Source organism: Gavia stellata, chromosome 16 (genome assembly GCF_030936135.1).
Source record: "Gavia stellata isolate bGavSte3 chromosome 16, bGavSte3.hap2, whole genome shotgun sequence".
Classification (NCBI taxonomy): Eukaryota; Metazoa; Chordata; class Aves; order Gaviiformes; family Gaviidae; genus Gavia; species Gavia stellata.
The window spans coordinates 642,921-658,772 of NC_082609.1; the positions used below are offsets into that span (position 1 = coordinate 642,921).

Sequence of the window (15,852 nt, forward strand, 5' to 3'; positions counted from 1 at the left end):
GCGCTTCGATCATTAATTTTTAATCGTTAAGGTGCTTCTGGGAATCGTAAATAAAAGCCTTTTCCCCTTTTCAACAGCATGAGAAATGAACCCGCGATAGGTTTCGTTGGGGGGATTTTTTTGTTTCCACCCGACGGGCGGGACGCGCCCCGGCGCGCAGCGGGGCCCGCGGGGGGGGGCGGCGGCGGCCGGGTCACCCTCCGCGGCTGTCCGCGGGCGCGGAGCGGGGCCGGGGCCGGGGCTGCGGCGCCGATGGCACCACGGGAGCCCGGCGGGGCGAAGCCTCGTCCCGTTTCCCGGGGGGGACGCCCCGCCGAAGGCTTTTCGTTGGTTTTGCGCTCCCAAGTATTTCCCTCGGTGCTGCCGGCGCGGGGCGGCGCGGAAAGACACGTCCCTTCGGGTTGAAAAATAAAGCTTTATTCCAGAGTGGGGTGGGGAGCGGCGCTCGCCCGGAGCTCTGCGCGGCGGGACGGGGCGGGGGGGCCGACGGACCGACGGAGGGGAGCGGGACGGAGCCCGGCGCGGCAGCTCGGCCGGGAGAGCCCGGCCCGGCCCCGGGGCGCCCGGCGGCTCCGCCCGGGGCGCGCCCCCAGAGCGACTCTTCCCGTCGCGGAACGGAGTCCGGGAAACGGCGGAAAGCCCGCGGCCCCGCCGCCTGCCGCCGCGCTCGGCTCCGGTCCCGGGGCGGGCGGGCTGGCGCCGCGGGCAGCGGAGCCGGGACGCCTCGGCGGGGCGGAGGGGCTCGGGGCCGTCCCGTCCCGCTGTCCGGCGGGGCCGCGCCGTCGGGGCGGCCGGGGCGGGGGCCGGGGCCGGGGCCGGGGCCGGGCCGTCAGTGCACCGCCGAGTACTTCATGCGCTTCTGCTTCTGGCGCTGGTTGCAGAACCAGACGCGCACCACGTTCTTCTTGAGGTCCAGCTTCTCGGCGATGGCGGCGATCTTCTCGGAGGAGGGCCGCGGCTGCAGCGCGAAGTAGGCCTCCAGCGAGCGCTTCTCGGGCGCGGCGATCGAGGTCCGCTTGCGCTTGCGCTCGGCGCCGGCCAGCAGCTCGGGGCCGGCGGCGCGGTCGCGGTGCGCGGCCTCGGCGCCCTCCAGCCAGGCCTGCAGCACCGGCCGCAGCGCCGTCATGTTGTTGTGCGACAGCGTCAGCGACTCGAAGCGGCAGATCGTGCTCTGGCTGAGCGAGCCCACGCCCGGCAGCTTCAGCGCCGCCAGCGCCGCCCCCACGTCGGCCTGGGTCACCCCCAGCCGCACCCGCCGCTGCTTGAAGCGCTCGGCGAAGGCCTCCAGCTCCCGCGGGTCCGACTCCGCCTCGGGCGCGGCGGGCGGCGGCGCCGGGCCCCCCGGGGGGCCCACGCCCACGGCCAGGGGGCCCGCGGCGGCCAGCGGGTGCGGCGGCAGCGGCGCGGGCAGGGCGGGGGGCTCGGGCAGCCCGCCGACGGCCAGCGAGGGCGAGAGGTGCTCCAGCAGGTCGCCGCCGTCCAGCGCCGGGTGCGGGTGCGGGAGCGGGTGCGGGTGCGGGTGCGGGTGGGCGGCGGCGAGCGCGGCGGGGTGCGGGAGCGCGGCGGCGGCGCAGGGGAGGCCGCTCATGGCGTGGTAGGCGGCGTCCGGCTTGAAGGGGTGGTGGTGGCCCTTGGCGTGGGGGACGATGTCGACGGCCGCCAGAGCCTCCGCGCGGGCCAGCAGGCTCTCATCGAAGCTCCCGAATATATTGCCCTGCAGCTGCGAGCAAGAACGCGCATGGTGGAGTCAGTGGGGAATAGTGTCATCGCCGGATGAAAAACCTGCCCCGGCACCGCGGTTCCTCCTCGGAGCTCAGGTCATAAAAATTAATACGAAGGCAGCAGCCCCGCTCGCGCAGACGTGCGGATCAGAGGCGGGAGCGGGAGAGGGGGGAGCGCGGTTCCGAGACGCGCGATTGTTCTGGCGACATGAAAAAAACATTAAGCCGGTGCCTGTCAGAAAACGTGCCTTAAAGCGGTAATTACGCTTCAGCTACATACCTGCGGGGCCGGGAGGCAAACTCTGCGCATCGCCTCCGCGCCGGAGTGCAGGCTGGAGAACTTGGGCTCCTGGAGGGCGGCGTGCGTGGCGAACGGCTGCTTGGCGTTCATGGCCATCATCGTCGCGCGCCTCGCAGGCAGGCAGCCCCTGACATCGGCTCGGGGTTGTCTCTCTGGCTCGCCACTGCCCAAGTGAGCGATTTTCGATGGCAGAGCGTCCCCTGCGCGCCCGCTCGCCCCCCCCGCCGCCCGCTTCCTCGCTCATCTTACACGCCGCCTGCCAGCACCGGGCCCCGCGCAGGCGTGCTGCGCCGCGGGGAGCCGAGGGCAGCGCGGGCAGCCGGCGGGCAGGGCACGGGCAGCAGGCCCCCCCGGCCCCCCCGGCCCCCCCGGGCCCCCCGGGCCCCCCGGGCCCCGCGCCGCCCGCCGGCACCGCGCTCGGGGCGGCCGGACGCGCCGTCGGGGCCGGCCGGCTGCCGGCGCGGGGCCGGGGCCGGGAGCCACCCGCAGCCCCCGGCCGGGCCGGGCATCGCCTCGCTGGGCCCCCGCGCAGCCCCGGCCGTGCCCCCTGCTCGAATCCTGCCCGGCGCTCGGCCGGCGAGCAGCGGCGGGTCCCGAGGGAAGGGGGGAGAGGAGGGGGCGTTTCTCCGCGGGTAACGCCCGCGGGCTGAAGTTTGGACCGGAGGGTCCATCCCTGCCCAGGCACCTGCTGCCACTTGCCTGTCACCAGCAATCTGCCCCGCAGCCCCCCGCAGAAAGGCTCCTCTGCCCCAAGCCCGGGGACTGATGCCGCTCGTTCACAGGCCGGAGGGGTAAACCAAGCGAGGCACAGTGCGTCCCGGGGAAAACGGCTTGTGCGGACCCTGCACGACTGAGCGAAACCCTGCGGCCCTGCCCTGGTACGCAGCGCACTGCCCCAGCCAGTGGGACACAGGCAGCGCTCCAAGTGCTCGGCCATCACCAGCTGGGGTTCGGCCTGCGCAGCACCCCTCCTCTGGCACCCAGTCCCCTCAGATGCCCACATCGATTGTCCCTCAGGGACCCGTCCTGCACTTGGCACTCAGGCAAGTCCCCCACTGGAAGCCAAGCGGCAGGGCCAGGCCCAGGGTCTGCGGTACCTGCATGGGCAGGCGGGCCGGGAAGAGGAAGTATTTCCACCGAGGAATTTGTTTTCATAGGAAATGGTGAGAAATCTATCTGTCTGGGCCGAGTACGGGGCTTCTTAAATGTCTGCGCTGCAGCTTCAAGTTCCAGAGAGGCTCTAAGACCCCTGACCAGGGCCACAACTTCGGGCGCGGAGGTGGATCTGTGTCGTACAGGTGCTGCCCTTCCCTTGGCGGCTGAAATGACTCTGCAGACACGCACAGACACACAGACACAGACTCTCTCTCTCCCACCCATTCCTAAGTCCTGTAAAACAGATTCTCAAGTACAAGAGAGTAAAGGAAACTGAGAGCTGTTGAGCGAGTTAAGGCCCTGTAAGCTGGCTCGTGAATCAGAGCCGTGTCACACTCACATACACATTACGGGCTGGAAACATCTGATCCTTCACTCAGTACGAGGAAACAGACAAACAACGATCCCATCGAGAAGTTGGCGTAATTCTACTATTGAGCTGCTGTTTTGTTTTTGCTTTCTCCTCATCTTCACACACCTTCAGGCTTTGATGGTCCAGGAACGTAAGCATTTTGCAAGTGTGAAATTTGAAGTTCTTAAAAATAAAGTCTACTCCTAGATATAAAGTTTCCAAGAGTTTTATGAGCCTTAATAGGGCTCATAGGGCTCAAGACCAGGGGCCAAAGGGGCTGCTGTCTTGGCGTCCTGACCAACGTATTGGCTTTGGTGTGATGGCCAGAGGAAAGAAGAGGAACTACTTCTGTGGCGAAACGCCTTTCAGTTAGGAAGCACGCACACACCAAAGGGGCTGGCCACATCTTGCCCCGGTATCTCAAAGCAGGTGAAAACGCAGGCTAAACGGCAAGAAGTAGCCTGGTTTCTAATTCGCTCCGAGAAGAAAGATTCGCCGTCTGCTGCGCGTGTTCAGAGAGCTGTTCTCTCCCCGGAGGATGCGGGAGCGCAGCCCGGGCTGACGGGACACGGGGCCGAGAAAGGCTGCCGAGGAAGTACGTGTCCCTGGCAGCAGCGGCTCCTGCGATGAGCCGGGCCCCCGCGCGGGCTCGGCACGGCGGAGCGGGGTCGCGGGCGGCGAGCCCGGCTGCGCGGTAACGGCGCCTGGGGGAGGTTTCACCCGCCGGTCCCGCAGCGCAGCGCTGAGCGAGCGCTCCCCGCCGGGAGCCCCCGCGCACCGTGGGTCGGCCCGGCCCGAAACGGGGGGCGGCCGCCGGCAGCGCGGCCGGGCTGAGGCGCGGCGCTCCCCGTTCCCGGGTCGGGGCTCGGGGGGGGCGGGAGCGGGGCCGGACGGGCAGCGCGGGGGCTCCGGGCAGCGCCGGGCGCTCGGGGCCGCCGCGGCACTAGCACCGCGGACAGCGCCCGCCGCGGGGCCGCGCGGGGCGGGGGATGCGCGGGGGCGCGGGATGCGCGGGGTGTCCCGCACCCGCGGCTGCCCCGCACCGGCGCTCCCCGCCCGGGGCGCGCAGCCGGGGGAGGGGCGCGGGGATCGGGCTGCGAGAGGCGCGGAGCAGCGAGCTGGCAAAGCGGCTTCCTCCCATCGAGGGGGGGAACCGGCGCCTTGTTGCAAAGCTCCGTGCCCTGATTTATGATAAAAAATTTAAAGGAAATCATTTATATTTCAGAGGGCCTAAATAGCTGCATGAAAGTTTTATCTAAAGTGGCACCATATTTATAGGCAGTCCTGCTGTGTTGGAAGTAATTAATAGAGGGATAAATTTCAGGCCTTTGCTTTGTTTTTAATCTTCCCTTTATTTAGTGCTGTCTGGTTAATGTAAATAAATAAGAGGATGCAAATGGAAAGCTGGGTATAAAGCCTGAGGTAGTGCCTCCTCCTCAGAGCACGTCTCCCCAGCCCCGGCTCTGAGAGCATTTGCACTGGGCTGGCCTTTTTTTTTTTTTTTTTTTTTTCCATCTTTCTGCTGTTGCTTCCTTCCCTTTCAAGCAAGGAGGAGATGTCAGAGCCCTCAAACACCTCCTTCCCCCATTCCCGTGTGAAACTGCACGTGCTGTTTGGAGGATGCGCTGCAATCAAGCGTCACACGTTTGGATACAGAGCTCGGCCAGGGGCTCATGTCACAGCTCAGAGCTGTCTTCAGCCACAGCCCACCCCAGGAACACCTTTCCTGGCCGCCTGGTTTAAGCACAGTCTTTTCCTTCCCTCCTGAAGGCAGCCGCTTTGAAAGAAACCAGACTGGGTAATCTAGCTGCTGAGCTCCCCTTAATTAAAGCTGTAAAATATTGATGCTCCTGGCCCTGTCTACTGACGTTACACCTTACAAACAGAGGAGAGAAGTCCAAAGGATAAAAAATAACAAGTTAAAAGAGCCCAGATGGTTTGCCATCAGAAACTGTCTGCAGACTCAAAGGTGTCACTGCAATAGATTTCAGAGATCATTCACATACTAGTAAATAATTAATAGTATTTCTGGAAGAAAAAAACCCACCAAACCCATACCCTGATGAAACATCACTAGTGACTCATTGAAAATCTGAAGGTAAAAGTCAGATTAAAAGTGTGTGCTCTTTTATTCTTTGTCATCATTCAAAGATTGCTCTCCATTTTCCTAATATATAAAAATATTCTGATCGTATTTAGAATTTAGTTCAAAGCCCATCAGAGTGTTGTCAATAGGCTCTTGGTTTCGTTGTATTCGTTCAATTTAGTTTAAAAATCATATAGTAAATGCTTACACAGGACTGATGGGAAGTTTGGAATATAAACATGTGTTATTAATCACACAATTCATGCTAATATCCTCTCTACAATGGGCTGTAGGCAGCACTATTACAGTCACAAAGCCAACACAACTTGTGCCATTAAATTTTCTTCAATTGCTATTTAAAACAACCACATAATTTCCTGCAAATCTGGCTCTTCTGAGGTAGACTACTGCAGTACTTTACCTTTCAAGATCTGCGAGAAGGCTATAAAACACGCATAGCTAACACAAAGATACTTCCCTTGTCCTTGCTGGGGGAACACAGCCATGCCTACCTGCTTTCTGTCTCCTGCCTTGGAGCCTTTGCTGCCCTACCCTGCCCACCCCGAGTCCTGGGAGGGTTGCGTTGTCACACCCTCGCACTTGTCTTCACTGTGCGTCTGAAAAGAAGTCACGTTTTTCAGACCTGACTCAAGATTTCACGTGATAAAACAAGTTCCGTTGCTGAGGTGCAGCCTGTTATCACAAAACGCCTGATGCTGTGTGAAGAGTGACGAGCGCTGACTTTGGGAGGTTCCTGCAGAACCTGGGTTTACACAGCGCATTTCTAGTGCCCTAGAAGCGGGAGCCACGCTGCACCCAGTACGATACGGCTGTTCCACTGCACAATCTGATCGAGGAAATATCTAGGATTACCCAGACAGTCAATTATTCATCAGCTAAACGGCCAAGCATCAATTACCTGGCTTGATTCTCTTATTCATTAAGGAGATTGAAGAGCCCAACTTAACAAAGCAAAAAGAAAGTTGCTAAGTTACAGGAGCTGCCCGGCTCAGTAGCGGGGCCGCACCGTGTCAGGCTTTCAAAGGAGAGGGGTCTGACAGCAAGGAAGTCTCCGAGGCGATAGAGTGTCACCCAGAGCACTCGGGTTTTAGAGCAGCCCATTCCTCCGCAGGGCTGAAAGTAACGGGGTTAAACAGAGAGGCAGGACTGCACCGGCGTTATAACTGCACCTTGGTGTGGGTACAGCGAGAGGTCAGCTGGGGCCTGACCCAGAAGAGAAGGCTGCAGAGAAGGGAAGGTGCTGTAAGGGCGTTTTGAAGAAGGACTGGAAGGGTTAAAGCGAGGGGCCAGGGAAGGACCATTGTCATTCTGGGAAGCTTTTCATACAGGTGGGGGTGGGACAGAAACTATTTCAGAGAGAAAAGCTGCAAATGGCATCGCTGCAAAGGTGCCACTCAGCAGAGATCCTCAGCCAGGTCCTGCAGCAGGGAGATCTTACAGGCAGTTTAAGGCAAAAGCACATTTTCCACTGCTCCTGAGCCATCTCCCCGTGCAAAGGGGCCAGGCGCTGGGCGGCTCAGCAGCTTGCCGAGGGTCGCCACAGCCCAGCGGGCAGGGATGAACTTGGAGACGGGAAGAACCGTGGAGCTGCCAGAGGGATGTTCCCACCTGCTGCTGCAGGGGTGAGCCCAAGGTGCACGTCTCCGACAGTCACAAAGACGAGCTGTGAAACCAAAGCTAGAGCCAGCCGGCACTCAGCAGCACGTCCCACAGCACCTGGTAAAGCCCCGCAGCTCCAATCACTGAGCTGCACGCCGACAGTAAACACAACCAAAAATTTGCAGCGAGCGTTCGATGTACAGCCCAGTGCAGCCAGAGTTGGTCTGACCAACCTGGCACAACCCAGGGAAATAAAGGTTGCTGCTGGTGCCGGCATTTTTCTTTCGGAGAAGTGGTTGAAAACCCGGAGCCGTGGGTCTGGGGAGCTGCGCTGCCCGTGAGGACCGGGGTGGTGAGGGATGGGGGACGGTGCCTGCGCTCTCCCGGGGGCTGGAGCACGCGGTGCACGCAGGGCAGGGTGCACCCAGGCGTCTGCCACGTGGCAGAGTGGGTTCGGAGCTGACTCCCAGCACCCACCCAGGGAAAAGGCCCTTCAGTGAAGTAATGCGAACCTGCAGCAGGACATGCAGCTTTCACTGACAGACTGCTTACCCTGAAAATTGCTGGAGCCTGGAAGAGAATAATGACAATAAATTAGAAGTCAGAAAAGGGCAATGTACATAGTTACATGACTGCAGACACCATCTCTTAACCATCCTGTGACTGCCAGATTACTCCTCCTTACAGGGATTTGAGAGAACAATAAAAGCATGGCATTTCATTGAGGCAAGAGCAACGAAAAGTTTCCAGTAAGTACTTGTCTCATCAGCATTACCGACCTGCTCTGGTAGCAAGCGTTCCTGAGCTGTGCAGCTCTGCCATCGTCACCGGAGGATCAGTACGCTGTGCTCCAAGCACGGGCTTTCCTGTCCAGCCGGGGTGGCTTCATGCCCTGGCTCTGCACGGTGTCCCCTGGACGTCCCAGACCTCCCCACGAGTCCCCGTGTGGATGGTGGTGACCACACGGTTTCTGTACCGGTTGTAGATCTGGGTGCCAAACTTCCTTCCAAGGGGAGGAAAGGGCTTGCGCACTGCTTCAGATTAAATTATAAGTGCCCGCTCTCACCTTCTGTAATTAAAAAACAAAACGAAGTCTTGCTGGTTGCATACAAGAGGAGCTCTTGAGGAGCAAAGTCTTGGGCATGTTACTGGTCACAGACCGTGGGCACGGGTGGCTCCAGAAGGCTGAGTGGGTGTTTGTGAGTATAAATCCCAGATCAAAACTAAAAAAGCCTTTAGTATTAGAAAATCATATTAGAAAATTAGAAGTGCCAAAGCTCCACTGCTGCATTGAAATGCTTGCTTAATGGAGGCAGAACAAACAGCCTGTCTTCCAGCAGTAGTGTTTGGAAAGCTGATGCAATCTTATTTTTGAATTTTTCAGTAAACAAGGTTTTGATTTGAGGACCCAGGAATGCAAGATGCCAGACAGTTCATGCTAACTGGGAGGTCTTCCTTGTACTCGTTTGTAATGTGCATGAATTATAGAACTTGTGTCTTGTATCATTCCCTGAAATTAAAATTGTAACAAAGGACGCATCGGTGCCCGTTAAAAATAAACCCGATCTGTTCCTGATGGAGACAATAGGAGCAACATGACAATATTTTCCGGGGCGGTGGTGTGTGGAGCAGAGCACTTATCTGTCAGGCATCTCTTTCTTGTTATATTTGCTCCTAATTCTAGAAATACATCTAAATGTAGTCTAACACGACTCTGTTCCACAAGAAATTAATGAGGAACAAACATTAATTATTCATGTCCTGAAACAGTAGGTCTGCTAATGTTTTTGCTAATCAACAAGTCAAACAGCTGTATCTTTGTCAGGGCAATCTTGGGGAGGATGGAGAAAGAATAACGTCAATATGTTTTACCTGACTGCCCCCCAAGTCTTGCCCTTAGTTTGCACATTTCTCCATCAGGAATCCAGGATCGCTGCTACTTTTTAACGCCATCCATCCATTGCTACAACATTGAGCTGAGATACTCTCCAGCTCAACATCAGCTGCAGGCTGGACCGAACTCCGGTGAAGAAGCTGTGGGGAGCTGCCCGGCTGGCTTCCAGGCCTTGGGAGTCAGCCCTTCCCAGGGAAAATTAAGGGAATGAGACAAGGAAAACAAAAATGCGACTGAAGGAAAAAGGAAGAACCAGGATTCAGCTGCTCAGGCCCGAAACAGAGACCGAGTATTTGAACAAAACCTGCATTTGGCACTTCTGGTGCTTTGCGCCGCGGTTAGAGGTCAGCGGGCTCACTGCTGGGTCCTGGGGACCGCACCGCGCTGCGGATGCCCGACAGCGGGAGGAGGGGAAACTGTAGACAGGTTTTAGGGCTGACTGCTCATGCTGGGCCTTTATCTGGACGAATGAAATGAATTGAACCTACAAAAATGTTGCTGTTTAGACATTCGCCTAACAGAACACACTTAAAAATTAATGGCTTTGTTTAGAAAAAAATATTTAAAAAAAATCAAAGCATAATTAGAGAACAAGTTGCTTTCAAACCAGAGCTTGAAATGTTAAACAAAATTAAAAATATATTTCCTTCAAAGGGGCAAAGATTACGTAGCCAAAAAAGGGCTTAGAATCCTCTTGCTTTGCCAGAATCGAGTGGCCCAAAGCTATTTTTTTGGTTGCTGTGAAATTGTTTATTGCTTGAACAAGAGCAGAGCGAGGACTGTTCAGCATGCATTTAAGCAGAGACTCTTAAACATCCTCCGTCTAATTCAGCCAGGGGCCTTTGCCTCCACAGCCAAGCAACGGAGCACAGAGCATGTGGAGCAGAAGCAGCCGTGACCCTACACTGCCCAGCAAAGCGCAACAGTAAGAAAACTCTTACACTCAAACAGTGCAGGGAAAGCAGTTCAGTATCCTCACACGTTGCCCCCAACATAGCTGTTTTTCTTGTATTTACCATACTTAGGTCATCACCCATAAACCAGTAAGAGTAAATACATATAGTTTTCCACATTTGAACTGGAATAAAGATTTAGAAAAAAAATTTTGCCAAGAAATTTCCAAAAATTTTTTCCAAATCAAAGGGATTTTAAGACTTTCCCATAGCACAAAATCTCTCCTCTACACATACAACACTGTTCAAAATTCTGTTAGAGCCGCTGCATCTTAAAACTACCCCAAGAAGGTGGTCAAGCTCTTAAATCCTGGCGCTACAGCTGTAGTTGCAACAGATAAAGCCCTTCCCTCCCAGGATCCCCGAACAAGCTGATTACCAGTTTAGTAACTGAACCCAGAATTTTCCCACCTCAGGTGCTCTAACAATTTTCCGTCGCATCTGCCTTGGGATTCATTTGGAATGCGTTCCAATTTGGTGAGGCACCAGGGGACCCTGCATGGGGGGTTTGGGGCTGTTCCAGGGAGGCGGTCTCTCAGGGTCTGCACCCCGGAAGGTGACGGGGAGCTGCAGGGAGCACGGACGTCGGGATGCTCTTGGGTCCTGCTGCGCCCTGTGGCTCTGTAAAGTGATTCAGCTTTGTGCTGCCTTCACATCCCCATTACATTAATGCTCCCTGAAGTCTTCATTAAAATTTGAAATTAAAGTGTAACAATCAAAGGGGGGTGGGGAGAAGTCCTGTCACCTGACGTTAAACTCATCCCTTCCAAGGTAAAATTTTTTTGGGTTCAACTGAAGAAGTCACACCGACTGCTGCATCCGAGCTTGGGGAAAACAAACAGTCACTGCCAGAGCGGGCGTGCCATCAGCGACGTGCCCACGTGAGCCCACGTCGGTGCCAGTGCCGACAGGCCGCGGGTTCCTGTGGCTCCCAGCAAAGAGGACGTGGGGCCGCGCAGTGCCAGCTGTCCACACACCTCCGAGTGCCCTTTGCCACGGCAGATGCTCACCGGCTGCACGCGTTACGTGGTGTTTTAGCAGCACTGCATGCCTTCAGTGTGACATCTCTGCTTCTTGCAGTTTTTCACCTCTCAGGCACAGCAAGACACCTTGTTGTGATCAGGAGAAGAAAATCTCAACTTCCTAACCTGCTTTACATTTAGCTACAAGCATCCTGGTTAGAAGCCCTATAGGCAAGAAACATTTCCAAGGTAGCAAAAAGTTTATGTATGAAAAGCATTAGAGAAATCCCTGGGGAGCATTCCCGAAGGAACACCCTGCTTGGCTCCTAACCCAGCGCTCAGCCGCATCCAGCGACACGGTTCTACCCAGCACCAACCCCGCATTGGTGTAACTCAGCACAGGCTCCTGACTCGGTGGTGCCACCGTGCCGCCTGCAGTGGAAAGGTTTATGTTGCCTCACAAAATGTGAGATGTCCAGGAGATATTTATACTTGGGTTTTGCCCGAGACGGGCGACCCAAGGGGTGCAGACGTTGCAGGGAAGGTGCTGCCTCGTCCCAAAGCCAGTGAGAGCTCAGACAACGGAGGGAACTATTTAAAGTCAGTCCCTGAGCCACAGCAGCATGAGGAGCAAGCCGAGGGTGATATGCAGCCCTGTTCGGATGCAGGCAGGGACAGGAGCTTGCACCCTGTCTGAAAGCAGGTTCAGCACAGCAACAGCACCCTCGTCCCGTGCCCCCGCAGCCAGCCCCCCTCCCGTGGCCGGGGCCGCTCTCCCGACCCGATGGGGCTGCCTGAGACAGGTTACAGGTCCCTGCTCCTAACAGCGTCCCAAAAGGTGCCGTGTCAACAGCTACACAGGAATTTGTCATGAAATTAGGCTTGCTCAGGAAGGGGGTTTAAAGATTACAACTCTGCTTACGGAGGACACTGGACAATGGTTTCGCACTGGTCGGAGCAATACTCTGTTCCTGATGCTCTTTACGCATTGCGCCAGCTCTTTCTCCAGGGCAGAGAGGGCTCTCTCCCACCCAGAGCTCTGCAGGCTTTGAGAGGAACTGGAAGGCAGTGTGGCCGTTGGCGAGGATTTGCGGCAGGAGCATCGCCCGGCAGAGGAAGGGGAGAGCCTTCGCTCTGCTCTGCAAAACTGCCCGCGATGGTGCGAGGCTGCTCGCTGCGGCGGCTGGGCTGGCTCAGACACAGTGCAAAGCTCTGCAGCCGGTTCTGCGCAGCTTTGCAGATTTTACTATGTGAAGTCACACGCGTTGTGTTCTGGAGGTCTTTCCTCCCCTGGCTCAGGCAAGCACAGCGCCCTAAAGCTCGTGGCATCAAGTTTTGCAGCCCTTTATTAGGCTTTTCCCCAAATGAACAATCAAACAGTTTTGAGGCAGTGTAAATCTGTAAGAATCCGCTCCTTCCACCATAGGCAAACCTCAGACATGAATGTATTTTGTAGTTAAATTAACAAGTCTCATTACTTTTCTCTCTGTCACATCAATCTCCACATGCTGATATCAAAGCTTCCACTGCTTACAAATACAGCCTGAAAATACTTTGTTATTTGCCCAGATACGCTTGCAGTCACATATACTTTTATCCTGATTTAGGCTTAACTCCCTCTTTCATAATAGGGACATAACAGTCGGAAGTGTGCTTGTTCAAGAAGTCCTCCTCACTCTTCTTTGACCCACAGATAACCCAAAGTCATGTTAAAAAGCGAAGAGTGGATGAAATTGTTGTCTGACATATCTTTAGCCACTAGAGAGCACACAGAGGTACGTTATGTTGAGTTGACTCCAAATAATTTTCACATGAATTACTAAAGTGCCAGAAATGTATAATTTATTAGCATTTAAATAAATCACAGAGCAGAAGTGCTTTAAGGTTATCAGTGCAAGATGCGCAGACTAGGCTATAATTAACTCTAAAACGTCATTGAGTGCAGTGCTCTCAGTGGTGCCGCACCGACATGATCAAGGCACAGCAAGACAAAGTACGAAAGGGGTTCAACTCCTAAAAGATAAGATGGATAACAACACAGCAGTGAAACCCCTGAGCTGGGGGGTGACGCTGGTGCCTCCCCAGCTCTGGGGCTCCTCCCCACACCTCCCTGTCGCAGGCAGGGGTTTTCCCCGGGGTCCGGGACACACGTTTTTCCCTCTCGAGCACTTGCAGACATGGCAATTCTGAAGCCTGTGTGCCATCCGTCAGTGAGAGCCCTTACAGCACCCAACTGAATCAACCTCTCCTGGAGGAATCGCGACCTTGACAGACACGCATGTCCCCAGATCAGCCGCTGCCTGCGGCCGCGCGCCCCGGGGCTGGCACGGGGGTGACTGCCGGCGCTGCTGGGGGGTCACTGCCCTTGTCTCTGCCGGGGGTCAGGTCAGCGCCGCCTCTGCGGGGTTTTCCTCTCTGGCCTTTGTCACTTGCCTCCACCACAGCTGGATGCACCGAGAGCGGCGACACCAACTCCGTTACAGCCTGCCTTTGGGCTGGGCTATACTGACCAGATAAAATGTTTTCTGAAGTTCAAATCTAAAAGCTGTTTCTGACAAAAAGTGTATTTGCCAGATGCCCTAAAGAAGTAGCAAAAAACCTCTTGTTTTTCTTTTGTGGGAAGAAGGGGGAAGACCCAGGTGAAGCAGGGCACTTGGGGCTGTACGCGATTCTGCCATTTGACCCGACTGTGGTGACACAGAACATGGCTGAGGAAATCCCTCGGTCCCCCAGGTCCGGTTGCCCTTTGCTCCCCGGGTTTGGACACCCGGCTCGTCCCCGCACTCACACACCGTCCCTAAGGGATCCCCCTTCTCAGCCCGCTCCCCAGCAGAGCGCCAGCGCGGGTGCTGCCGACCGCAGTCGCTCAGGCCGCTCTCCCTCAGCCTGGCAGGGCGGAGGGGACACTGGACCCATCCCAGTGCCGCAGCCCGCCCGGACCAGAGCCAAATGCCTCCCAAATGCCCAGAGAGCAGCGGCAGTTTCAGGGGCCGCGGCTGGTGAACCAGGGCAGGTTTTCTCAGCGGAGCGTAAACGCCACCTTCAAGAGCAGAAACTGCTCTCGCTGCACCTTTGCGGTTCACCCGAACAGTTTCTGCCCTTTGGTTGATGTATTTTGTAGTGAAACCCCACGGTTTGTTTACGTGGCACGTGCAAAGCAGGAGCAAGAGCAGTAAAAGTCTGCTTCAGCGCTGCCCGCATCACACACCAATACCATTTAACACAGCACGGCAGGGCCAGACGTCACCGTCACCCCCCGAGGCCAAGCACTAACGTGCAGCTCGCTGCATGTCACATGTATCCACGTGGAATATCTCTTATGGCAAAGACATTACTGAACCGAAGTAAACACAGACCTCCCCGTCCCCACGCAAGGGACCCAAGCCTTGTAAATGGATGCCACTTTTGAGACGCGGCCAGAGTGGAAATGATCATTCCTTGTAGAGTGCCAAAACGATCCTGCCTCATGCATGCAATATTCATGCAATCACAAGTTTAAAACACACAACATCAGCCTTTTCTATTTATACAATTTTCAGGTCATATGAAAGCTGCAAGAACATAGCTGAATAAGTTTATAAAATCTTTCAATTTATACTAGGGTTAAAAGCAAGACAGCAAGCAGAAAATATTGAAAAAGTGCAGAAGCAGTATATAAAAATCTGTATCATCATAACCGAGTTTACCATTGTGAAAGCACATTTAAGATCAAATTGAAAATAAAATAAGCAGACGAATCGCAGTAAAATGCATTAGATTTCCAGGATGAACATTGCTAGGGTCACAGAAGATATTGCTTTAAAATATATTTATCTGGAGATTAACATAAATCCTGTTCTACATGGTTTCCAATAAACTTCCCTGCGTGCCTCATCCTCCCTGGAGATGCAGCCCGCCCTGGGGACAGAGGAGGCTGGGACGGCCGGGCTCCAGAGCGGGAGGAAGCAGCCCGCGGACGGCGATGCTACCGAACCCACCCGCGCGCCTGCACCAGCCCCAGCGCCACAGGCACCTGTGCCACGGCATTTCTGTACCCCACACACCTGAAGAGAGCCCAGTTCTTGCTGGCCATGGACATGTCACACTAATCTCTGAAGTGTCCCGTTACGACCCCTCGTGATGAAAAATTATTATTGCAGAGAAAATAATCCCTTGCTTGATTTGGCAAATATTTTCTTTGTATATTCAACTTACCTGACTACTGCTGCTTCTCCCCATAAAAAAAGCTTCAGCTCATTCCCCCAAACGCAGCTCGGTGTTTGCGTGCAGAAACCAACCTAGGGAGCAGCCCGGGGAGCGTGGGGATGCCTTGGCCGCTGGGCTGCTGCTGCTCCGAGCCCTCCTAAATATAAACGGTCCAGAGCAGTTACCTGGGAAACACGGTACTGGCCCTCCACTTGTAAGTGAAAAAAGTGCTGAGCTCCAGTCATCCAATGTCAATTTAAGATGCCCACAGATTTATTGAAAATAAATCCTGGACTGCATCCTGTTACAGAGCAAAACCATCACTTCAAACAAAGCAGGCATTGAGGAGCTGAGTGGCATGCAGCGTAGTACCTGCAAATCGCTCTGAGACAGCGTTTTAAGGGATAAAAGGCAATATTCTGCTCACCTCACCCAGCATTCTGCCTTTGAACTGAGCGGTGTGAAATCTTCGCTTAGGTAATAGAGGTCAGATACTTAAAATACTCAGATGCCTAAAGATGCAGCTTGCAAGAAAAGAGTTTAGATGACCATTAGGTTCTGACACTTCCACCTTTCAATTAAAAATACCTGCCTCCAAGTGGCAAGAAAATTTGAGAGATGCT

The 15,852-nt window shown here is 55.4% G+C and overlaps 1 protein-coding gene across 1 annotated transcript; it reads right to left on the minus strand.

Moving 5' to 3' along the window:
- Window positions 1–829: 829 nt before the first annotated feature.
- POU4F3 (POU class 4 homeobox 3) lies at window positions 830–2,121 on the minus strand. The gene is made up of 2 exons (XM_059825190.1): window positions 2,002–2,121; window positions 830–1,720 (listed from the first exon to the last, which is right to left on the minus strand). Exons 1-2 carry the CDS (start codon window positions 2,119–2,121, stop codon window positions 830–832), a joined length of 1,011 nt encoding a protein of 336 aa, XP_059681173.1.
- Between the last annotated feature and the right edge of the window lie 13,731 nt (window positions 2,122–15,852).

Coding starts and splice junctions, on each gene's coding strand:
- POU4F3 (XM_059825190.1), bottom strand. CDS start 2,121: ATGATGGCCATGAACGCCAAGCAGCCGTTCGCCACGCACGCCGCCCTC. Junction 1,721..2,001: donor TTTGCCTCCCGGCCCCGCAG/GTATGTAGCTGA, acceptor TCTTGCTCGCAG/CTGCAGGGCAATATATTCGG.